The sequence below is a fragment of the Pseudophryne corroboree genome, chromosome 4 (genome assembly GCF_028390025.1).
Source record: "Pseudophryne corroboree isolate aPseCor3 chromosome 4, aPseCor3.hap2, whole genome shotgun sequence".
NCBI lineage: Eukaryota > Metazoa > Chordata > Amphibia > Anura > Myobatrachidae > Pseudophryne > Pseudophryne corroboree.
Genome location: NC_086447.1, coordinates 200,542,577 through 200,569,110, shown reverse-complemented (window position 1 = coordinate 200,569,110; position 26,534 = coordinate 200,542,577). Strand labels below are relative to the sequence as shown.

Here is a 26,534-nt window from a genome sequence, read left to right as displayed (position 1 = left end):
CCAAAGGGCGAAATCGCTGGTTGTACTACGGGTTCTTGGGCAATTGCTTTTGACTTGCTTGCGCAGGAACCTATGGTTCCGGGCGCAGCACGTGTGCCCGGGTTGGAAAACGAAATCGCAGACGCGTTGTCGCGTGGACAGTGGGAGAGATTTTGGGGTTTGGCACCTGAGGCCGAAGAACAAGGTTTTCACTGTCCCGGTTATGTTTGGCAGGTGATCGGACCGGACTGGAGGGTTTAGCGTTGCGGTCAATCGCGCCGGCCACGCTCAAGGCGTACGGACAAGCTTGGAGTGAATGGGAGGAGTTTGTCCGGGGGCGTCAGCATCAAGGTAAGAGCAGGCATCGGCTGATGCTTTCTTTTATGTGGCAGCTCTACGTCTCCGGTAGGTCACGAGCAGTGGTTTCTCGGTATTTGGCAGGCATTTCGTTTTTCTGCAAGCTGCGAGGCGTCCCTGACGTAACAAAAAGCGAAGTTCTGCGGAAGGCAATGAAAGGGTGGGCGCGAGTTGCGCCGTCGCCACCAGATAGGAGGCGGCCCATCGATGCGGCGTTGTTGCCGGCCGTAATCAAGGCGATAGGGCGAGTTGCGTCGTCCAGGTTTGAGACGCTTTTGTTTAGTTTGGCGTTCTCAATGGCTTTCCACGGAGCCTTTCAAGTTTCTGAGTTGGTAGCGCCTTCCAAGAGAGCAGATTCGCGTATGCTGGTCGAGGACGTGGTAGTGGGTGAGAGGTCCTTGCTGTGCAGGTTACGACGCTCCAAAACGGATCAAGTGGGGAGAGGGCGCTGGGTTACAATGGTTACAGCGCTGGAGGAGAGCGTTTGCCCGGTGAGGCTGGCAATGCAATACGTGGGGGTGCGACCCGTTAAGGAGGGGTCTTGGCTGTTGCATTATGATGGGCTGCCAGTCACGAAATACCAGTTTCGATGGATGCTGAGTCGCTGTTTGGCGGGCCTGGGCCTCCCACCCACTGCTTTCGGTACCCACTCCTTTCGCATAGGCGCAGCGACGTCGGCTGCTGCGGCGGGTTACTCCAGAACGGAAATACAGGCGGTGGGGCGATGGAAATCATCAAGTTATAGACGATATATTCGCCCCGTCACATGAGAGGTCGGTTTGCGCTTGGTGCTTTGTGTAGATTGCAATGTATTATGTTGTTACAGTTCTGTGAATTTATGGTGTTGTGCGTCTGTTGGTGTTACCCCCTTTTTTTCTCCTACTCAGGGATTAGCTACTCGCCGTTGCTGGCAGGAGCCGGCAGCGGGGGTCTGGAGTTATTTGCGATTTTTTGCCTGACTTGACGGACTGAATTCTAATCCATAATTCGGCTAATTTGGTCTAATCAGAGTCCCTCAGCAGGTCTTTACGTTTCATCTCCAGCTGAGTTATTACATGTGTTTCCCATTTTATACCCCCCCCCCCACCCTGTTTTTATTTTGTTTAATTTTATTTGATCTTCCCCCTTTGTGTCTTTAATTGCACTTCTAAATTGGCAACGAAACACGGTGCAGTCGGCTAGGCCGTGACTGCTGCAATAGCGAGTCCTAAAGTTTTCTTTTTTGGCAGATCCTTCAGTATAAACAATGAATAAGCCTCTTAGTAATCAATTCTACCCCTCTTTTTCCCTTCAGGATGGTTTGAAGACAATTTGACCATTTGGGTGGTTGGCCACTCTTACATTTACTGGGCGGCCAGGTTTGTGGCCTCAGAAGGGTCTCAGGCATTGTTTGGAATACAGGGTGTCAGATGGCTTGGCTGGCGCGGGATGATGTGGGGTGAGCTGAGGAGTAGGTTAGTGAGTCAGGCCAGCAAGCATGGAGTCCCTAAGGTTTTGGTTGTCCATCTAGGTGGCAACGACTTGGGGAAGAGGACATCCTTGGAGCTGCGGTGGGCCATGATACAGGATCTGGCAAGTGTGACCGCGCAATGGACCAATTGTGTGTTGGTTTTTTCCATGATGGTGCCAAGGTTGTGTTGGAGGGGTGTGGCGGATGGTCGCCAGATTGATGAGGCCCGGAAAAAGGTGAACGGAGCGGTGGCAAAGTGGGTGCTGTCCCACGGTGGGAGGGTGGTTCGCCACCCGAGGATACGGTTCAGAGACAGCCACCTTTTCCGGCGCGATGGAGTACATCTATCCGATGAGGGGATGATGTTTTTTCTGGAGGATCTAGGTTTCGCTTTGCAGGAGTTAGGGTAGGTTTATGGTGGCGGTGCGAAAGACTGTGGGGATGAGTCTTTCGCTGTTGGCGGAAAAGAACGGCAGTTTCGTATTGTAGAGAAAACTGTAGTGTTTTACAGTTGGTTGTGGTTTAGGTGCACTCACCTCCATCGACTTATGGCCGCTTGACCACCCGTCCGGGAAGGCAGCGGCAGGGCACCCAGGAGCGGTGGGTAGTCACTGTGGGGGTTGAGTTGTCACCTATTACCGGTTTATGGTAAGTTTTAGTAAATTTATAGGGTTGAGTTATTTAAGTTTAATTTAGATTAAGTGAGCCGTTCTTTTGGGCCGCCACCATATGCCAGCTGGAGCGGCATATTAAATTAATCTCTTTATTACAGGTTTCCTAATGGTTAGGGACAAATAAATAGCTAGCAATTTTCTGCCAAAATTCAAGTCTCAGTGTCGTTATTTCTGGTTATGGTTATGAATGCTTTACTTTCAAAGAAAGGGGTCCACCAAATATCACTAAGATGTTTAGAAGAGAGTATTGACTGCATAGGAGAGGAAAGAGTTAAACATCTGGGGAGGGGTGGACCTAGCTGTGAGGAAAGTACAGCCTTCTTTAAGGGGAGGGCTTGATATATATAGGGAAGGTGAAGCCATTTTAAGTCTCTTGGTGATCTGGTTTCCCACCCTCCCGCCCTGGTAGTTGAAATTGTGGCACGTGGTGCTTTGGCTCTAAGTTGTTGGCTGTTTTCGTTGGCTATTTATTGGCGGAAAAGAACGGCAGTTTCGTATTGTAGAGAAAACTGTAGTGTTTTACAGTTGGTTGTGGTTTAGGTGCACTCACCTCCATCGACTTATGGCCGCTTGACCACCCGTCCGGGAAGGCAGCGGCAGGGCACCCAGGAGCGGTGGGTAGTCACTGTGGGGGTTGAGTTGTCACCTATTACCGGTTTATGGTAAGTTTTAGTAAATTTATAGGGTTGAGTTATTTAAGTTTAATTTAGATTAAGTGAGCCGTTCTTTTGGGCCGCCACCATATGCCAGCTGGAGCGGCATATTAAATTAATCTCTTTATTACAGGTTTCCTAATGGTTAGGGACAAATAAATAGCTAGCAATTTTCTGCCAAAATTCAAGTCTCAGTGTCGTTATTTCTGGTTATGGTTATGAATGCTTTACTTTCAAAGAAAGGGGTCCACCAAATATCACTAAGATGTTTATGGTGGCATGGTAAAACAAAAGGTAAGAATGAACCTAAGAAAACCCAGTACAATAAGTCTGGTAAAACGAGGAAGCAGTGGGCCACTAGAGGGCCAGCTTCCAAACCAGAACAGAAACCATCAGCCTGAGGGTGCGGGCCTCCACTTAGGGGATTCCAAGGTAGGGGGCCGTCTTCTTCAGTTTGCACACATATGGCAGCGGTCGACAACAGACGCTTGGGTGCAAGAAGTGGTATCTCTGGTTTGTTTTCCCATTTAAAAAACGGCCTCCTCGAAGGTTTTTTTGTACCAGCCCGTCTCGCATAGAGACGAGGGCCAGTGCACTGCAAGAAGCAGTTCACAAATTGCTTCAGTCAGGAGTAATCGTCCCAGTACCTCCGGAACAACGGGGGAAGGGGTTTTACTCCAACCTATTTTTGGTCCAGAAATCAAATGGGTCGTTTTGACCGATTCTCAATCTCAAAATGTTAAACAAATACATTTGGGTACCGAGGTTCCATATGGAAACATTACGTTCCATAATTTTGGCCATGGAACCAGGGGATTACATGGTATCTCTGGATATACAAGATGCTTACCTGTATGTGCCGATAGCATTGTCCCATCAGTGTTATCTCAGGTTCGCTATCCTCCAGCAACATTTTCAGTTCCAAGCCATACCCTTTGGGTTGGCTACAGCCCCCAGAGTATTCACCAAGATTATGGTGGTTATAGCAGCTTATCTCCGCAAGCAGGGGATAAGAATTTTTCCATACCTCAATGATCTTTTAATCCTGGCACAGTCCCAGGAATTGCTCTTGAGCCATCTCCAACAGACAATAACTTGTCTCCAAAAACATGGATGGCTCGTAAATTGGGCAAAGTCATCTCTAGTTCCGTCACTTAGGAGCTGTATTGGATTCAGGTCTGCAGAGGATAATTCTACCTGTGGGAAAAATATCCAAGGTGCAGTTGATGACTCAGGAATTATTGCACAGTCAAACAATATCCGTTCACACGGCTATGCGAGTGATGGGGTTGATGGTGTCGACATTCGACGTGGTGGAATATGCACAATTCCACTCAAGACCTTTGCAACATCTGATCCTAACCAGATGGAATGGAGTACATCAGACAATAAAGAAACAAATGATGGTACTACCGGTAAAGGTAAAAAGGTCATTAGCCTGGTGGCTACAGACATCCCATCTAGACAAGGGGAGACCCTTTTGGATATCAGATTAGGAGATCCTGACAACGGATGCCAGTCTTCAGGGCTGGGGAGCAGTGTCCGGAAAATTATGGTTCCAAGGACAATGGACCAAAGAGGAAAGTTGCCTGCCAATAAATTTGTTGGAACTACGAGCCATATACATGGCACTGATTCAGACAAAGGACATTTTCTGCAAGGAAAACCAGTCCAGATCCGCTCGGACAATGCAACGGCAGTAGCGTACCTCAACCATCAGGGAGGAACTCGCAGCCAAAGAGCAATGGAGGAGGTAAGTCACATACTAAAGTGGGCAGAACTCCATCTTCCAGCATTGTCCGCAGTGTTCGTTCCAGGAGTCCTAAACTGGGAAGCGGACTTTCTCAGTCAGCACACCATTCAGGAAACCGAATGGGCTCTACACCCGGAGGTCTTTCAGACTCTAGTAGACAAGTGGGGGTTGCCAGAGATAGATCTCATGGTGTCCCGTCTGAATCACAAAGTTCCGGTATACGGGTCAAGAACAAAAGACCCCGGAGCGACCCTTGTGGACGCACTGTCAGTGAAATGGGAGTTTCATCTGGCATATCTGTTTCCTCCAATCTCCCTGCTACCCAGGGTGGTGAGGAAAATAAAGCAAGCAAAGGGTGCCGTGATTCTAATAGCTCCGGCTTGGCCAAGGAGGCATTGGTACATAGATCTGCAGAGGATGTCGTTGGATGCACCAATTCTGCTCCCTCAACGTACAGATCTACTAATGCAGGGTCCTTGTTGTCACAAGCATCTGGTTCGGCTGTCTTTGACGGCATGGCTGTTGAAACCTCTATCCTAAGATCAAGAGGTTTTTCACAACAGGTAATTCAAACAATGCTTAGAGCAAGGAAACCTTCCTCTGCTCGCATTTATCACCGAATATGGCAAGCCTATGTTCATTGATGCAGTGAAAGAAATATGAATCCAAAATCTTTCAGAGTATCCAGAATCTTAGATTTCCTTCAGGCAGGAATGGATAAGGGTTTGAAGGTGGCTTCCTTGAGAGTTCAAGTTTCAGCATTAACTGTATGGTTTCAAAAGAAAATTGCTACTTTACAGGATGTGCGTACTTTTTTCCAGGGAATGCTGCGCATTCAACCACCTTTTGTTCCTCCAGCAGTACCTTGTGATTTAAGTCTGGTTCTCAAAGCCCTTCAGGGGGCTCCATTTGAACCACTAAAGAAAGTGGATCTTAAATGGTTGACAGCTAAAGTACTCTTTCTTCTGACTATGGCATCAGCTAGAAGGGTATCAGATTTAGGAGTGCTGTCGTGTAAGTTTCCTTTTCTGATTTTTTTTATCCAGATAAAGCAGTTCTCAGAACTAAGTCTGGTTATCTTCCAAAGGTGATCTCTAAATTTCACCTTAATGAAGAAATTGTGGTCCCGGCTTTTCACGGTCGTAGTCCGTGCATTAAGAATCTACGTAGATCGTACCAGTGCCATCAGAAAGACAGATTCTCTCTTCATTCTCTACGGATTTCATAAGAGGGGATGGCCTTCTACTAAACAGACGCTAGCAAGATGGCTTTGAATAACGATTGCAGAAGCATACTCTCGTGCTGATCTCCCTGTTCCAGCTAATGTCTCTGCTCACTCTACACTTAAGGTAGGTCCTTCATGGGCAGCACAACCTGGTGCTTCAGCAGAACAGATATGTAAGGCAGCCACATGGTCTTCCATTAACACATTCATTAGAATTATGCCTTGGATACCTTTGCCTCTCATGATGCTGAATGTGGGCAAAAGGTTCTCCTGTCCAAGCAGGAGCATCCCCACCATTAAAAACTTGCTTTGGGAAATCCCAATGTTATCCTGTGGATAACCTGTAAACCCAGCCAGAGAAATATACGCTATGGTAAGAATTTACCGTTGATAATGGTATTTCTCTTATGTCCACAGGTTTCCACGGGGATCCCACCCTGACGCACCTGATTTGAGAATCTTTATATTTACTAACCTCTTCCCTCTTGCGTGGAAGGGTGTGCATGTGTGTTCTTCTCGCTTGAATAGGGTTCAATATAATGCTCCTGCCTAATTGCTTTGGAAACAACTGATTTGACTGAGTCAGTGGGCGGTATTATACGGACGAGCCCAGTGCATCCTGGGAGGCCACAAAGCTTGTGAACGATTTGGTGCCAATCCGCTGACGCTCAAGCATATCCCAATGTTATCCTGTGGAAACCTGTGGTCATAGGAGAAATACCGTTATCAACGGTAAGTTCTTACCATAACATATATATCTTCCCTTGTTCTTATACAAAGAGGCACCAGACAGTGCTGCCCTCTATCCCCGCTTTTATTTGCCCTGGTTTTGGAACCCCTGGCAAGAGCACTCCATTCTGATCCTTCGTTTCATGGTATTATGATTGGGAGGTTAGAGTTAAAGGTATCGTTGTTTGCTGACAATATGTTGCTGTTTATTTCTCAGCCGACTGTCTCTGTCCCCGCGGTACTACAAACAATCACATCTTTTGGTACATTTGCCGGATATAAAATTAATGTTCAAAAATCTGAAGTATTACCACTGACGAGACTCGACCTGCTGCCTCACTGCACTATCCTTTTAGATAACTTTACAATCTCCACCTCTCATTTAAAGTATTTGGGAATCACTATTACATCGCAGTGACGTGCGGTGAAGTCAGTGGCCAGTGAGGCACTCCTGATTCACGCACAATTGCGCCCCCCCCCCCCCCTCCAACTTAGAAAAAAAAAAGAAGTAGGTTCCCCCTTATTTAACCATAGCCAGCACGAGGCTGAACTAGGGGGATAATGCCATAATGGGGGGAACACTCTGTGTGGTGTCCCCTTGCTATCTTATTAAACACCCCAAAACCAGTCAGCCCAGAATTGGAATTGAAAGTGGGATCCCCCCAAAAATGTGTGTGCATGGAGCTAGAGGGTACAGTATATATCGATATATATGGAGCTGAAGGTATGTGTGAGTGTATGTGAGTGAGCTGAAGGTATGTGTGAGTGTATGTGTGTGTGTGTATATATATATATATATATATATATATATATATATATGGGTGGTCTTCAGTTTGCCGGCTGTCAGGATCCCGGCGCACAGTATACTGGCGCTGGAATCCCGACAGCCGGCTTACCGACACTTTTTCTCCCTCTTGGGGGTCCACAACCCCCCTGGAGGGAGAACAAATAGCGTGGCGCACGTAGCGCGGTGAGCACAGCAAGCCCGCAAGGGGCTCATTTGCATTCGTCATGCTGTCGGTATGCCGGCGGTCGGGGTGCCGGTATGCTGGTCGCCGGGAGCCAGGCCGCTGGCATACCATACTCCACACACATATATATATATATATATGGTGTGTCCAACCAGAGTCAAAGTGTGCTGGGACTTCTAGTTCCTCAGCCAGCTGCAGCATGACATGAAGTGGGACAGGTATAATTTTCATCTGAGACTGGCCAGTTACTCGCATCTCCCACTACAGACAGGTAAGTGCTGGAAGGACAATCCCTAATGCAGCTGACATCTGGTCACTCCCCTGAGGCTCTCAGCGGTACAAGAGCAGACTGCAGCAGCGCATTAGCTGCCATGCCTGTGGAGATCCGAGCACTGAGCTGCGGGGAGAAACCCTTCACTTAAGTATGACAATACTATCAGCCCCATGCTGGAAGTTAACATACAGGCAGACAGAGAAAAGAATCTATTCGCTCAATAATCTTAGCTGTATAATCCAGTAGCCGTCTCAGAAAAAAAAACCCCTCTGTATGGTTTATAAAACTACAAGTAAATTATACTTCAGAAAAGGCTGCGCTTGAAGAAAAACAGCATTCTGATGGTTCCAGCAGTGTTTAAAAATAGATATAACCTTTAATATATAGAACATACATACAAATTAAAAACAAAATCACAAATAAATCACAATGTGTCACTTGAAGCCAGATACTATAGGAGAAACAGGGTGGTATTTATGTGACCGGCAGTCGGGAGACCGACAGTCACATGACCTCCTCCAGCATCCCGACCCCTCACTATCCCGATGGTCGGCATGCCGACCAACAGGGACTATTTCCACTCGTAGGTGACCACGACACCCATAGAGTGGGAATAGAACCCGGTTGCCACCGAGCCCGCAAGGGACTTGCTGCACTCGCCCCTCCCCACCGGGATCCCGGCGTCGGTAAGCTGACCGGCGGTCTCCTGTCCGCCGGTCAGCCATACTACACCCGGAGAAACATTGTACCAGTGCTGTACTTTATGCTGGAAAGTGCAGTGATTCTTCCACAAAGCCCCCTGGATAACACACACACTATGGGGGTCATTCCGTCCCGATCGCTGCTGTGCGTTTTCGTCGGGAGCACGGTTTGGCCACGCCAAGATAACATTAATAGACACCCCCATACTCCAGACAACAATAATATATTGCCACCCAAGATGGCATGAATACCCCTACATTCCACAGTAACTCTCCTAGAGAACATTAATACTGTCCCACACATTATTCCCTCCTAGCAAACATAAATTCAACACCCCATCCTAGAGACATTTCACTACACCCCAACACCCCCCTCCTAGCGACACTTTAGTACACCCCCACAACCCAATACCCCCTCAGACTCCTAGAGAACATTAATACTCCCCCACACCAATCCCTCCTAGTTAACATTATTACACTGCCTCCATGGATACTTGAAACTGTGAGCCCGAGGACAGAGGGAGCTGCGTGCACAACCAGCAGCTCCCCAGGGACGTGCAGTCATGGGAGGCAGGGGAGGCAGTGCCTCACCTGTCATTTAATGATTAAAATAATACAAAAAACATATTTTTAACACATATTCTGTGTTATGAATATCTCTTTTGTATTATTGTAATCAATTTTGCTTTGCAAATACAGCCAGTTTTGTTTGTGAGGCAGCGAGAGCGCTGCCTCACACTTACAATACTGAAGGAGCTGAAGCCGTGAGCGGGCAGGGGGCGGGGACAAGCTACGGGCTGTAAAAGCCCATTGAAAAAAAGCATTACAGGCGGCACTAGTATAAGTGCCTCAGCCAGGGCCGGCCACTGGAGGGCGCTGCAGGAAGCCCAGGAAGCTAATGACGCGACAATGCCTCAGAGGAGCCAGGATCGGGACAGAAGGAAGAAGACAGCCATTCTCAGTAAGTACACCGAAGTACCGGCTGCCAGTGCCTGGAACCCCCCGCATTGCCCGAATATTTAATATTAGAGATGGAGACAGGCAGCTGTGCACTGTTTCCATCTCAGAAAAAGTCGCGATCGCGTTCACGGAGCAGCACCAGCAACAGAGCTCTGTAGCTCCCTGCATACAGGATGTCTGGAGGGAGCTGCAGTGGCGTGCGGTGAGGTCAGTGGCTGGTGAGGCACTACCATAATGTCCGCCGAACCCTGGCGATGACCCCTACCGCCGCCGAGCCAATGCCCGCTACTGCCTCTGAGCCGATGCCTGCTGCCACCGCCAATGGCTTACAAACTCGGCCACCATCAACTGACCCAGCCCTCCGCCACTAATCTCAGTCCGATGCCGCCAATGCCCGCTGCCTGCCTGCTCATCATAAAAAAATTAAAATTAGTGTTTGGGACTGGGAAGGGAGTGGGAGGAGGACATGAATGCAGTTTTGTTGTCCAGGGCTTCCAGTAACTTGATGTAAAAAAAAAAAATGCGTGAGGTCCCCCCTCCTAAGTTTAACCAGCCTCGGGCTCTTTGAGCCGGTCCTGGTTGTTTAAATACTGGGGAAAAATTGGACAGGGGTTCCCTGTATTTAGACAACCAGCACCGGGCTCTTAGTCCAGTCCTGGTTCCAAAAATATGGGGGACAAAAGATGTAGGGGTCCCCCGTATTTTTAAAACCCGCACCGGGCTCCACTACCCAGGGACATAATGCCATAGCCGGGGGACACATATATGTAGGTCCCTGCGGCCGTGGCATTACCCCCCCAACTAGTCACCTCTAGCCGGGGTTCCCTGGAGGAGTGGGGACCCCTTAAATCAAGGGGGTCCTCCCCTTCAGGCACCCAAGGGCCAGGGGTGAAGCCCGAGGCTGTCCCCAGTACCCCTGGGCGGTGGGTGCCGGGCTGATAGCCATGTGTGTAAAAAAAGAATATTGTTTTTTGTTGTGGAACTACAAGGCCCAGCAAGCCTCCCCCGCTTGCTGGTACTTGGAGAACCTCAAGTACCAGCATGCGGGGAAATAAAGGGTCCGCTGGTACCTGTAGTTCTACATAAAAAAAAATACCCAAATAAACACACCGTGACAGTAAAATTTTATTATAACACACGTACACACTCACACATACTTACCTACATCCCACGCCGGTCACGTCCACTTGTCCATGTAGAATCCAATAGGGTAGGGGTACCTGTAAAAATGAGAGAGATTACTTACCTACATCCCACGCCGATCACGTCCACTTGTCCAGTAGAATCTATTACCTGGAAAATAAGTAAGTTACACATAAAAATTTCAACCCACAGGAGGGGGGAAAAGGAGAGAGAGAGAGAGAGAGAGAGAGAGAGAGAGAGAGAACAAATTATGGCAGACAGCTTCCCCTTTTTACACATTACGGCAGACAGCGCGCCCTTTTATACACATTACGGCAGACAGCATCCCCTTTTTACACATAACGGCAGACAGCGTACCCTTTTTACACATTACGGCAGACAGCGTGCCCTTTTATACATATTATGGCTGACAGCGTCCCCTTTTTACACATAACGGCAGACAGCTCACCCCTTTTTACACATTACGGCAGACAGCGCCCCCCCTTTTTACACATTACGGCAGACAGCGCGCCCTTTTTTACACATTACGGCAGACAGCACCCCCCTTTTTACACATTACGGTAGACAGCGTCCCCTTTTTACACATTACGGCAGACAGCCCGCCCTTTTTTACACATTACGGCAGACAGCGCCCCCTTTTTACACATTACGGCAAACAGCGTCCACTTTTTACACATTACAGCAGCCAGTCCCCCTTTTTACACATTACAGCAGACAGTCCCCCTTTTTACACATTACGGAAGACAGCGTCCCCTTTTTACACACTAAGAGAGAGAGAGAGAGATAGAGAGAGGGAAAAAAAACCCTGCCTGCTGCTGTGTGCGGACAGAGCCGCCAGAGAAGGACAGTGGAAAGCCGCACAAGTCAGCGGGAGGGGAGGACGGAGCCGCCGGACACTTCCAGCTGAGAGCCGCCCAGAGGAGAGAGACGTCTGGTGCCTGTGAGCGGGAGGGGGGGGACGGAGCCGGCGGACACTTCCAGGTGGTGAGAGCCGCCAGAGGAGAGAGACGTCTGGGGCCTGTGAGCGGGAGGGGGGGGGGGGGACGGAGCCAGCGGAGCATGACAGGGGAGAGCAGCAGTCACCTCAGACCCACCACTGCTCCCGTCCCAACTTCCGCCTCCCGCTGCGTCTAGGTGATTGGACAAGCAGATCCAGCAGTGGATCCGAAGTCCAATCACAGCTGCCTCGCTGACACGGGGTGGTGTCCCTGTCAGCGAGGCACTTTTTCAGTGCCGCTTTCCCACTGTTTTTCAATGGGCTTTTAAAGCCCAGTGCTAGGCTCCGCCCCCTGCTCTCTCCCCGTTCCTGTTATGTATGGGAGGCACTGCTATCAGTGCCTCCCAAAGTAATTTTACACAATAAAAAATATGGCATTGCATCAAGAAGATACTTATGACATTAATACGTGTCATAAGTATCTTCTATGTATTATTGTACTAATTAATCACAGGGGAGGCACTGCCTCCCCTGCCTCTCCTGACTGCACGTCCCTGGTCTATACCTGACGTTCATACATTCAATCAGGGTGTCTTATGGATTCAGCCTCCCTATGTCCCTCCTGTGGCTCCATGCGATCTGTCTGTTGTCCTGAATGCCCTAGAAGAATCTCCATTTGAACCTCCTGAGACGGTGGACCTTAATTTGTCTCACGGCCAAAGTCTTGTTTTTACTTGCTATTGCCTCTGTAAGAAGGGTGTTGGACTTAGGAGCATTGTCCTGTCATCCACCCTTTCTAATATTTCATCATGACCGGGCAGTTCTTAGAACTCACCCAGGTTATTTACCTAAGGTGGTGTCATCTTTTCACCTTAACCAGGAGATTGTGGTACCGGTGTTTATCTCTTCTGATTTGTCCTCCAAAGAGCAGCCTTTGTAAGGCACATATATATGTGGAGATCAGGTTCCGTTTTTGTTTTGTTTGGTTTTCACAAATGTGGCTGGCCTGAAAATAAGCAAACTTTGGCCAGATGGATTAGAATGGTGAGTGCACAAGCTTATGCGCAGGCTGGTCTCTCAGTCTGTTGGACCTTCTTGGGCGGCCCAACATGGCGCATCCGTAGAACAATTGTGCAAGGCGGCTACGTTGTTCTCTGTGAACATGTTTATAAGGCTCTATGCCTTTGATACTTCCGCCTCCCAGGATGCTTCCTTTGGAAGCCGGGTTATCATACCCGCTAAAGCACGTCCCCTGCCTTGAGGAACTGCTTTAGGACATCCCCAATGTTTCCCTGTGGAAACCAATGTAACCTGCTGCAGAAAAGGAGAGTTATGGTATATTTACCATTGTTAACTCTTTCTGCGAGGTACATTGGGTTCCACAGGGCGTCCACCCTGACGCACCTAGCTTCTATGGGTTTGTATGGTATTAGCTGCTGGTCCCTTCTCCTGTCGTGAGAATGTGGTTCTATGTGACTAACATCTATCTTCTCTCTTACCTGCTCCTGCATTGGACTGGTTAACGAAACTGAGCTCATAGTGCCTGGCGGCGGGGTTATATAGGAGGCCCCAGTGCATCCTGGGACAGCCTAAAGCTTTAGCTGTTGGTTCCTCTGGATCAAGATCCACTCAACACCCCGATGTTTCCCTGTGGAACCCAATGTACCTTGCAGAAAGAGAGTTAACAATGGTTGGTCTACCATAACTCTTCTTATTGTATGTACTGTCCTGTATTGTAAGTACTGTTTTTAAATCCCAACTGGATCCATTTTACTCCTTCTGTACCCCTCCTTTACTACTTTATCTTTCTGGTTATACAAAATTGATTAAACCCTACACCCTACTAATGTACGGTTGGTGTAAAAGTTTGCATTACTGCCTCACAGCACTGAGGTCATGTGTTAAATTCCCGTCATGACCCCAACGGTGTGGAGTTTGTATATTCTCCTCGTACTTGCGTGGGTTTCATCCGGGTACTCCGGTTTCCTCCCACAATCCCAAAAATATACAGGTAGATTAATTGGGTCCCAACAAAAATTAACCCTAGTATGAATGTGTGCGCGTGTACCTGCGATAGGGAATATAGATTGGAAGCTCTACTGGGGCAGGGACAGATGTGAATGTCCAAGCATTCTCTGGAAAGCGCTGCGGAATATGTGTGCGCTATATAAATAACTGGTAATAAATAAATAAATAAATAAATAAATGTATTTGTAAATCAGATAATGCAAAGTTGCAGCAGCTCTTTGTGGAAAAGAAAGATAGACATGCCTCAATGCTACAAAAATATATATATATTTTTTTTTTTTATTGGAAAAACCACCCAATATAAGTTACAGTATAACAATATAAGTTATATATTTCCATATATTTGCACACTTTTATTATCAGATCTACTTTCTCATGCTGTCACCTACAGCCACAGTCTTCCACAATCATGTCCTCATGGTTTTTTAGGACAATCTTATCCCCTTCATACATTAACATGGACATTGGCCTCATCTTCACAGGGACACAGTGAGGACAATCCACTCTCTCGGGGTCTTTCAGTTTGATCAAACTCTAAAAAAATAAATATCAAAATGTTAGTTAATTCAATGAACACCAGTAACCCAAAAAATGCATTATCTCTACGTTGTGATATATTTATTTATTTATTGGACATTGGGTAGAATAGGTAGGTAAATGGTGAGAAGAATGAATGGGATAATGGATTTATCAGGACATAATTTACTAAACATGATCTGCACAGCTATATAATAAAATTGACAGCTGATAAAAAATGATGTCATCACATTGGAATGTATAATAACATTTACAGCTGATAAAAAATTATGTCATCATGTTGGAATTTAATGAGAGTTGGTCTGACCAATCCTACCAGTGTCAGAGATGCACAGGAGAGAGTGAGAGAGGTGATGGAGAGAGACATTTATGAAACACTATATTGTGAGTTACTTTTTTGGCCATTTAAATAGGTATAGAGAGCAATGAGAAAGAATTAATAAATTATAGACATTACCTTGATGTAGGCATGATTTGATGGCTTGAATGCTTCATTTAAAGGAATAGGGCAGGCTCCCTCACATCTGTACGCATTATATCTTTTTGGATAAATGATCTGGTTTCCCCACTCAATCTGTTCAAAGTCCACAAACATATCCACTCTCCGACACAGGGGTTCACCATTATCTGCTGATAATGGAGGAATACTGTTTCGAATGATGCTGTTTTTCACATTCCAACTCCTACGTTGTCTGCTAGTGTCATATTTCCTTCTGGTTTCATTTTCCGCCCTCACATACTTAGATGTTTCTACTGTCTTAATGAGGCTGAGATGTCCATTATGGTTAAGAACTTGCTTGTCTTTGAGAAACACCACCAGCATGACCTTCTGATTTATCCCTCTATCACAACTACTCCACCTAATTGTATCAGGCATTTTCTGACTCTTCACATTTTCTTTCTCAGACGACTTGTGGTAAATAAAGTCCTGAGTCATATTTGTTAGATCAAACACTCTAGAGGTGGGGCCATTTGCAGAGGATAAGTCAGCTTTTAATGTTCCAACGAATGTCTTCTCCTGAGCTTCTTTGGCGTGGTAGATGTCTATCATTACAGTGTTATATATATGTAATGTAGCACTCTGAATTCTTAACTCGACCAGCCTCAGCTCATTGTTGCTAGAGATAGAGGTCATATCAAAAGAAAATGCCCAATGGTGGCCCATTTCACTGCAACCTGGGAAGACAAAAAGAGATTTTATTTTTATTTTCATTGAGTCTATTAAGGGGGAAATGATCAAAGCCTGGAGAGAGATATAGTGGAGAATAATAACATATCAACCAATCAGCTCCCAACTGTCATTTTTCAATAACAGCCTGTAAAATTACAGAAGCTGCCTCCAATCTTTGATAAATCTCCCCCCAAGAAACATAAGTGGTAGAAGCAGAATAACACAATACATTTTCATATTACTTTCGACCATCACAGTGAATAAGAGGTTTGAGAACTGACACCCCAATAACATTTAGCTGACTGTATGTTGTATATTCAATTACTAAAAAAACTCATATTATAAATCAACTGAATCAGAATCATAACAATGTGGACAAAAACAGAGTATCAACATTATATGGCATTCCTTAAAATCCTATATTAAATAAGTAAAAAAATTACAAAACTAATCTAGCAATCAACAACTACAAAAGCAGAAAACTGCCTATAAAATCAATTTGTTTATATTCACATTTGGTACAATAATGAATAAATAACACTTGTTGGAAGTGGTTCTATAATAAATGCCCAGATATCCTGAAGAGATCTGATGGAGATATATAAAGCTCTTAAGCCAGGTACACACTAAGCGATTTCAGCCTAAAAAAGAAACAATGACTACATAAATGTCGTTATCATTTATTTTTAAGGCTTATATCATCCAGTGTGTATGGGGCAATATTGGTGAACGATGCACCCTCCCGCACATCGTTCAGCAATATTTGGCTGACATGCAGCACAACCCGTCAATGTCAGGCTGAGCTGCATATCTGGGAATGCCGGCAGTGACATCACTGATCATTATCGTTGAACGATAACGTTCAGTGTGTAGCGATTTATCGTTGAACGCTATATCGGTCAACGATATAGTCGTTCATCGCCGGCATTCCCCTTGTTGCCTAGTGTGTACCTGGCTTAACTCTGTATTTGCTGAGAGCACAATTTGGGATTTATGAATAATTTCTAATTAACTTTAGCCACTTACTTTTTGCAGTGAGACTCAGGACTGAATCAGATTCCCAGAGAACAGGATGCTCCAGGACTGACGGATCAGTGTCATTCCCCATAATGAGAGTCTGATACAATTGTATCATGTAGAGAGGAATCTTCTGACCCCGGGAATGGCTCTTTCCATGAAGACCAGATGATGCTGTCAGTCCCATTCTAGCTCCTGGAAGAGAAGTCCTGGTCTGCTGTGTCTCTGGGTGAGTGGGCCTTCCCAAGACCAGGGAGATGAATGCAATGCTCAGGATAGCTGTCAGCCAGGCAATACTTGGTCTCTTCATGCTCAGATATGTTTTTTGTTCTGAAGCCCCCCAAGACTGATTTGAATCCTAGAGAACCTTCCTCTTTTATAGGTAAGGAGCCAGGGCTTCAATGGTTCTTCACACATCATCCTTTCATCTCTGTGTTACAATAGTTCCCAGAAGTCATTGTCATCTCTCTTGTCCCCTGCTGGGAGGGCCCAGTACTCCAACATTCAGACATGAAGCACAATTAGGAGTAATTGATTATAGATACTAAATCCACAAAAAATACAAGTTAGGGATTATATGTGTGCTTTGTTAGTTTTTGTTAACTGGTTCAGTTGGTGGAATATACATAGAATATACATACAGTAGCTGCATCTATGTAATGGTGCCCATACACTTGTGAGATGTCTGGTACAATCCTACGATTTTGACCGGATCTGTGCAATAAATCGCAGGATTGTATGCACATCTTATGTACCATGCGACGTGATGCGCGGGCACGCCGGTCGAATCTCACGTCTCAAGATCTTATGTGCTGCAATATTGATCGGATCACACGTGCGATCGCATGCTGTTTTTACCACATTTGATTTATCGCACTGCGATGTGCGATCTGTGAGGTAATTAGCTCACTTCCTGGACACTCCTCTCCACCCATTTCTGGTCACCCGATTTTTGGTTGCAAGGGGCATGCGATAAATCGCATGATTGCATGCGCATCGAATGCACAAAAAAAGCTCTTTCAATGCGATTTATTGCAATGTAAGCTTCAAGAGAAATCGGGCCCGATATCGCATCGCATGCAATCGCACAAGTGTATGGCCAGCATACCTATTAAGTACTGGCATATAAATGAGCTTGTCAGAGGGGTTAGTAATGCTCTGATAATAAATCCACCTGTGTATATCACACCTGTATGTGTATGTAATCTATTAAGTTAGTTTGTGTTTCCAAAGACACTGGCGGATTTATAATGAGTTTAAATCTACCTTATCCCCAGTTGTTGTAAATATACTTTATTCATCTGTTATTTGTTTATAATATAATATACTTTTGTGTATATATTCCTATTTCTTTGAAATTTAAGATGTAACATTGCAAAGTCTATGAATTAGGTAAATACCTTGGGGTGTAAGCTGCAGCCTTAAATGCACATATAATTAGATATTCAAGAACATGCAGCGTTTTCTACTATAAGTGTAGTTGGATATGATATGCTGTTAACCAGTCAAAAGAGCAGACTCAGAGATGGAGGCAGACGACACAGCAGCTGTGTCTTTGGACATAGCTCCTGTGCAGAAATATGCTAATGCTGCCTCCTGCCGGCTTTTGTGATCCACTGCTGTGTACCAGGATGCAACGTCAGATGTACTGCGTGACCAGGGAAGGACTGGTGCTGTTATACAGCCCTGGCATGCAATGGCGCAGGCGAGTGTCTGAAAAGAGGGCATGGTTACGGCTCACAAGGGTATGTTGCGAGTCTCGGGGACCTGGCTGAGCAGCACGCCGTCTCTCTATGCCGGCCGGCCGAGCAGAGTGCCAGGAGCCGGAGCTGCTCAGCAAGCCTATGGGCTAAAACACACTACCCGGCTTTTGCCGGCCGGGAAAAAGCCGGACGGCTTTTTCCCGTGTCGGCATTGTAGTTAACAGTGTGAGGGGTAGGGTCCCTTCACACTGCACGGCCCCGGCCCGGCTGCCGGGTTGCAGCCGGGTCTCACCACTGGAAGGTCCGGCTGCCGGGCGGCTGCCTGGCCGTCTTTGCAGCCAGTAAACCGTGTGTGTGAAGGGGAGCTTTCACACACAACGGTTTTTTCTGAAGCCGTGTCTGATGCTGCGCATGCGCACAGCATCACACACGGCTCAAAGCCGTCCTGTGTGACAGACTCTGCCGGTTTCTCCCGGATGGCAAAAAGCCGGACAAAGTTTGTCCGGCTTTTTGCCATCCGGGAGAAACCGGCCAGTGTGTCACAGCGCTCTCTCAATGAGAGCCGGGCAGTCGATCAGAGTGCCGGAGGGCGGAGCTGCTCTGCCGGCCAAGTCTATCTGTGTGTCTGGACTGGCTATCAGCCCATCGCCCTTTCTGGCATTTCCCAGAAGTGTCAAATGGGTAGTCTGGCCTTGTGCGTGATCATCGGATGGCCATTTTTTTACGCTGCTGGAGTCCGTGAAGCTGCGTGCAAGGACACAGCCACTGGCCTCAGCACGCCCAGAAAATGGGGCAAACACACACCCATTTTCTGAAACACTGGCTGTGCTTGCCCCAAATGGTTGCAGCATGTCAATAACGCTGTGGCTTAGGTGACACTGTGACCGTCGTCGGAGACACACATCCTGCGCTTGCACAGTGCTACAGACACTGGAGATGTACGCACACCATTGGGCTTGTGTACATCTCTGAATTAGGCCCACAGACCTGTAACTCTTTTTTTTTTTAAATAAAGTTACTATTTATTGTATTGCTCTTACTATAGTATTGACATATATATTCTGTATATCGTGTGGTAATCTTGAGCATTTTGTAATGAATGTAACAATGTGTGTAACATTTTAGATTGGAATAATTAGACCATAATCCTGTGGTGTACAATAGTGACAATACACTGACAGTGAGGTGAGTGAGGAACTGACACACCACAGCGAGCTCACTGCTGAATTGCTGCTGGTGCTCTTTTGACAGCGAATCTCTATGGTGTGATGGAAACACCTCGCGGTTATGTGGACAAAACAATGACAAGTTCGGAAAAGCCCGTCTGTCACTGCCTGTTAATTATATTGTAAATAATTATAATATCTAGAGTACTGAGCTCTATATTATAGCAAGTGATTAACAGGGGAGGCTAAAAATTATTCTTAAGTGGGTATTTACTGTACATGTCATGGAAATGTATTTCTTAATAAATAATTACATATAATAATTTATTTTTAATACATTGAGTGTTTTGTAATCTGGTTCCACATTGTTATTGTTAGCACTGATTGATTCCTTGAAAAATCACCATTAATGGTACTGATCCATTTTCAGGTCCAATACTTTGTGAGTATTTACTGTAAAATTGCTTACTATATAGACCTGAGATTGGGACAAAGTGTGTCTAGAAGTGGACTTTTCTGATGAAATGCAACTGAAAGGATTAAGAAGCATCCTGGCAATAGTGCAGGACAGAACCAGCCTCTGCCATCTCAAAGCCAGTACACAGATGAAGTCCTCCACTCTGCAAGGAACGTAGATGAAACTGTGCCTACTCCATCACTTCCTCTCATTTGAATAATATTGCGCCATAAGGAACGTCCTGGCTCCACTGAACTGCAGTGCCAATTTCCGCACCACACACCCATCTTGCCATTTAAACTAGAGATTAGAGGGTCTAGATCAGTGGTTCTTAAACTCGGTCCTCAAGGGCCCCTAATGGTTCATGTCTTCCAGGTCACCCAGCAGGTGCACTGTGTATCACCAACTGTCACATTTTAAAAATCTACAGGTGACCTGGAAAACGTGAACCGTTAGGGGTCCCTGAGGACCGAGTTTGGGAACCACTGGTCTAGAGTAATCAATTGGATCCATATGGGTTTGGTGCTTTTGAATCAGTGAGAGTATAGTCAAGGGAAAATCAAGCTTGTTTATAGGCATACCGCTGATTCAAACACACCTCTAAACAGGGCAATTATCAATCCAAACAATATAGTTCATTGCCTCTGTAAATCTGGCTAATATAGGATCCTAAATATCGATATTCTCAATATATTAATAGTTTATTTCTATTTGTAAATATATATCCTTTGGCAGAAATGTGGGACGATTTGCGTAAAACAAGAGTCACGGAGGATTTTGTGCTGTACTTCTGCTAAGCAGCACTTCATGTGGACACTGCCTTCTCCATGTTGTGACAGATGAGAACTCTCCTCCCTCTACTCCTCCTTGGTTTGCCCTGATTGTCCCATCTGCTGTCTCCATTGTTTATTTTACATTTAATTTTCATATCTGCTTCTATTCATTTCATCATCAGAGTCACATGACTAGAGCTGCTCAGCAATACACAGTGTATCTGCTGCTGTGTGATAAAACTTTTAGAAGTACTATAAGTGTTATTAAATGTTTTGTATATTCCAGTACAATGCTGTTGTCAAATATCAGACAGTCTGAGGATCTTAAAGGCCAAAAACTTTCTTTCATGTACAAAGCCTGCAGACACCTCATGTACTTCACACATAGTAGATGGGATTAGCAGGTGTGAACTGTATGCTCTTTCTCTTACAATAACACATGGTTAGTAAAGTTATTAGTATACTTATTTTGAAATGCTGTTCTTTAGTAAGGGTTACCAGACACTATTCTACTGAAAGCAGAGCTATCATGATGTCAGTAACTCCTTAGAGGCTTGGTGCTAAAGTATTATAAACTGATGTTGAGACAATGAACTGGAAGTATACTGCAAAGTGGCCATGAATAGTGGATTGCAATAAAGAAAGACAGGGAATGGGGGGCTGATTCAGAGATGTAAGCTAATGCCGCAGAATATAAGACACTGGAGCCATTGAGTCTGGGTATGGTTTTGCAGTCGCAGGCTAAGACACGCCCCAATAATGCTCACGCCTGCGTTTTTTGCGGATACTCCCCATAACCACCCCCAAACAGCCCCTGACTGTCAGTCACTTTATGAATAAATCCTCTCTGTGACTGCTATTACCAGACCGTCGCGGCACTTGTGCAGTGCAACTCAGACGGACGCGCATTCGGGCGATAATCGCTCAGCTGCATAAAAATCGGGGTTGTGTCCGTTTCTGCATCAGGCCCTGATTCCAGGCTCAGCCCCTGCAAGTGATAGAGCTGGATGTGAGGGCAATAGTTCAATACATTTACAGTACATTATATCATGAAGATGGGATTAGTGGTCTGTTATATAACATAGAAAAAGTAAATGTCATTAATGGGGTATATTTATTAAGACCAGCATTTTATCCACGATAATCAGGGGTTGAGTGAAGAAGTTGCCCTTAGCAATCAATCAGCTTTGAGGTACATTCTTTGATTTTATTGTTACAATAGGTTGGAGTGTGGGATGCGTGACCGGTGGTCAGCATACCAATTCTGGCATCCTGCGCGGGTGTGTGTGTTTTCGGTGAGTGCACCAAGCCCCTTGCGGGCTCGCTGCGCTCATCACACTGCAGGCTCAGTGGCGCCACGGGTTCTATTCCCACTCTATGGGTGCCGTGGACACCCACGAGTGGGAATAGTCCCTGTTGGTCGGCATGCTGACCGTCAGGATAGTGAGGGGACGGGATGTAGGGGGAGGTATTTGTGACCGGCGGTCTCCTGACAGGATAGTGATGGGACGGGATGTAGGGGGAGGTATTGTGACCAGAGGTCACCTGACAGGATAGTGGGGGGACGAGATGTAGGGGGCGGTATTGTGACCAGAGGTCACCGGACTGGATTGTGGGGGGATGAGATGTAGGGGGAGGTATTGTTACCAGAGGTCACCTGACAGGATAGTGGGGGGACGAGATGTAGGGGGAGGTATTTGTGACCGGCGGTCTCCTGACAGGATAGTGAGGGGACGGGATGTAGGGGGAGGTATTGTGACCAGCGGTTACATAACCACATCCCATGGGTTGCTATGAGCAACTTAAAACACTTCTCCACTCTTTGTACTGCTTGATACATTACCCCCATCATTTTTTATACCTGCATATCGAGGCAATTAGAAACAATGGATCAGGGTAATGTCAGGGCCGGTTCTTGATGTGGTTGCGCCCCGGGCAAAACTATGTGGGCGTGGCTTCAGATGGGGGCGTGGTCAGTTTCGCCCCCATTTGTGCCCCCCTGTAGCGCCGCCCTGATCATGCCGTGCCGCTGACCGCTGTGCCGCCCTGATCATGCTGTGCCGCTGACCGCTGTGCCGCCCTGATCATGCCGTACCGCTGACCGCTATCCCGCCCGCCGCCCTGATCATGCCGTGCCGCCCGCTGCCCTGATCATGCCGTGCAGCCCGCCTCCCGCCTCAAGGGTGCCCTTATCAGTGCTGCCACGCGCCTCCTTCCTCGATGCGGTGCGCGATGACGTCAGGCAGTGCGCGGAAAGTGGGCGGGAGGGTCAGCGCTGACTGCGCTGTGCTCAGTCAGGACTCCTACAGTAACATGGCGCCCGTTAGTACATGCGGCAGCGCCCTCGTAGATGCCCCTCCTGAATCCCCCTCCTGAAGTATCTTCATAATGAAGCCCAAACGTTACAGTGGCTGCTATCGGGGCCAAGCTTCCAGAACTTGCTACATTTCAGATTTTAACAACACCATAAAAACCATTGGCGCTGTTTCTGTGACTGAAAGCAGAGGGGAGAGCAACATATATCTCCGCTACATACCTGCTGCGGTCACATATTCTTACATTTAGGAGATAATTCATTTTTGCAGGTATCTTCTGAAAATCGTTGTTTGCAGAGGATTTCCCACAAAATAGTGTTAATATATGTGCCCCAATGAGAGATAAATTGTATAGCATAAGAAAAAAGCTTCAGGAGTTGTACATATAGGTAGCCTGATTATTGCCTGATACTTAGATAATATGTAATATACCTATCCTACGTTTGAGAATGGTTCCCTGTCTCCACCAGACTATGGAGCATATGTATCAAAGCGTGGAGAGAAATAAACAGTACCAACTACTCAGCTCCTAAATGTAATTTTTTCAAACACAGGGGCAGATGTATTAAGCCTGGTGAAGGGATAAAAAGGAGAGTGATAAAAAAACAGCCAATCAGCTCCTAAGTGCTATGTTACAGGCTGTGTTTGAAAAATGACAGTTAGGAGCTGATTGGTTGGTACTTTATTTCTCTCCAAGTTTTTATAGTCTTCACGCTAGGCCTGATTTTTAAAGGGCAATATGCGCCCTGCCTCTTTAGCGAAGCCCTGCTAAATGAGCCTACCGCCGCTGACATGTGAATAGATGCCATGCGCACTTGCACAGCATCTATTCACATTAAAAGGAGAGCTTGGGGGTAGTCCAACAAACACACGCCCCCATCAATGATGCCACGGCTTGGGCATGCCCCCATTAGTGAAGTTGAGGGGGCCAGACGGTCCTCAATAGTGCCACCAGCAGGGTCACGCCCCTTCTCTGGTCAGCCACACCCCCTTTTTGAGTGTGCTACCTGCCCTGCCCTAATCCTAGGAGGGGAACACTACTTTTATACATATGCCCCATTGTTCCTCTGTATGAGGTCTATTAGCGGTGAGAGATCGGTAGAGAATAATTTTAGCTGAAATTTATCAATCTGGGGCTTAGTTTAGAACAGAGTTTCCCAAACGCGGTCCTCAAGGCAGCCTAACAGTCCAAGTTTTAAGTATACCCATGTTTGGCCACAGGTGACAAAGAGGGACATTTACTAAGCAGTGATAAGAGCGGAGAAGTGAGCCAGTGGAGAAGTGCCCAAGGCAACCAATCAGCACTGAAGTAACATCTATAATTTGCATACTATTAAATTATACAGAGCTGCTGATTGGTTGATGGGGCAACTTCTCCACTGGCTCACTTCTCCGCTCTTATCACTGCTTAGTAAATGTCCCCCTTAATTAATACCTTAGTCAATTTGGTTTAACCATCTGTGCTCAGCCATGGATTTTTTTAAAACCTGGACCGTTAGGGTGCCTTGAGGACTGCGTTTGAAAACCTCTGGTTTAGAACAATAGTGCAGACCCTCCAACATGATCCCTTCTAAGGCTAGGGCCACAAATAGTGGCCAAATGGGTCCTGTTCAGCTTGGCCGGGAGAGGTTTATTGTGTGCACACAGATCCTGTTCTGCGGGATGCCGCAGAACAGGATCCGGTCAGTGACACACGGGATTTCATTGAACACAGGCCCTCATTCCGAGTTGTTCGCTCGCTAGCTGCTTTTAGCAGCAGTGCAAACGCTAAGCCGCCGCCATCTGGGAGTGTATCTTAGCTTAGCAGAAGTGCGAACGAAAGGTTAGCAGAACAGTGCTGAAATTTTTTCATGCAGTTTCTGAGTAGCTCTAGACCTACTCCTACCTTGTGATCACTTCAGTCTATTTAGTTCCTGCTTTGACGTCACAAACACGTCCTACGTTCGACCAGCCACTCCCCCTTTTCCCCAGGCACGCCTGCGTTTTTACCTGACACGCCTGCGTTTTTTAGCACACTCCTGGAAAACGGTCAGTTACCACCCAGAAACACCCACTTCCTGTCAATCACTCACCGATCAGCAGAGCGACTGAAAAGTGTCGCTCGACCTTGTGTGAAACTGCATAGTTTCTTGTTAAAGTACGTCGCGCGTGCGCACTGCGGCCCATACGCATGCGCAGAAATGCTGATTTTTAGCCTGATCGCTGCGCTGCGAACAATGGCAGCTAGCAATCAACTCGGAATGACCCCCACAGTGTGGCACAGCCACACTGTGTGAACACATACATTGACTGAAATCCCATCGTCCTGTCATCTGGCCCGGTTGGATCCGTCGGCGGCAGGAATGCCGCACATGTGTGGGAGCCTGCATAGGCGTCCATGTGCAGTCTCCTTCTGGCCAAGCGGGTCCCACTGAACGGGACCCGCTTGGCGGCTATGTGTGCCCCTACCCTAACAGGTACAAAATGCTTTGCTCCTAGACCTCTCTCTTAATTTATGATTGCTGTCACCTGTGTTGAAACAGCTTTCTCATCACAGGTGATAGGAATCAAACGGTTATTATAAATTCCTTATGTCACTGCATAATATCTGTAAATATAGTCACTTTTTCAGAAAATGTAAATATTTGTTTCAGTTTATAACCCTTTCACACCAAAATCCCACGTCGAACCTGGGTTTTGGAACATGGTTCCACCCTGGATCAGACCTGGAAAGACCCTGTTCACACCACGCCAAAGCTCGGGTGCAGTGTAAACTGTTCTGCCAGCGCTTGGAGATGACAGCCTCTCCAAGCACTGGGGATACAGCTCCCCCCTATACTATACGTCCCAGGTTGTACTCTGCCCATTACCCGGGTCCTTCCTGTGTCCACCCGTGGTCGCTACCAGGGTCAGATTCCCGGGTCACTGGATCCAGATTATTTTTTTGAGACCCTTTCACACTGAGCTGTCACCTAGGTGGACCCGGCAATAACCCAGGCTTTTGTGACTATGTAAAAGGAGTAATAGTCACACTACTGAAATGTAACACGTCAGGGCTGTGTCTAGTGTCTCAGGTTCCATATAATCTGTCCTACTACTGAAGAATACGTAACCTTTCCTTTTACTACTTATGTCTTTATGAACAGATTCACCCATCATTATCTCTGTATGTCTCACAAGATGGGATTATAAAGCGTGAAGTGTCCCCTTTTGTTCAGGGTGTAAATTATTGGAGATCACAGATATGTAAACACACTTTGATCTGAAGAGTATAAAAAGGAGGTGATAGCAGGGCATCTTTCATCAATGTTTAGCTGTGAGTAAAAATAATTGAGTTCTTCTTTGAAACTAGTGTGTGGAAATATACAATGTGGTGTAAAACAACATTACAACATACCCTGCTGAAAAGAACTATGTTTTTAGTTAAAAGCTGCTTTTTATGTTTTGTTTTCAATGTTATTTGGTATTAACAAAGGAACTCACCAAGGATGTTACCTTTCGCCAGTCATGTGTATGCTAGGTGTTGATGGGTATACTAATTAGATAATTACAGATAACACAACTATATATGGAATGGTGATT

At 46.4% G+C, this 26,534-nt stretch overlaps 1 protein-coding gene across 1 annotated transcript in view; it reads right to left on the bottom strand.

Annotated features, from left to right (window-relative positions):
* The window catches only part of LOC134910874 (nodal homolog 2-A-like), a 32,074-nt gene extending 15,000 nt beyond the window's left edge, over window positions 1-17,074 (bottom strand). The window contains exons 1-3 of the mRNA XM_063919259.1: window positions 16,569-17,074; window positions 14,829-15,547; window positions 14,220-14,368 (exon numbers count right to left, since the gene is read on the bottom strand). Of these exons, the coding sequence (XP_063775329.1) occupies window positions 14,220-14,368; window positions 14,829-15,547; window positions 16,569-16,869 (1,169 nt within the window). The 5' untranslated portion in view covers window positions 16,870-17,074. The remainder of the gene's footprint in view (window positions 1-14,219; window positions 14,369-14,828; window positions 15,548-16,568) is intronic.
* Between the last annotated feature and the right edge of the window lie 9,460 nt (window positions 17,075-26,534).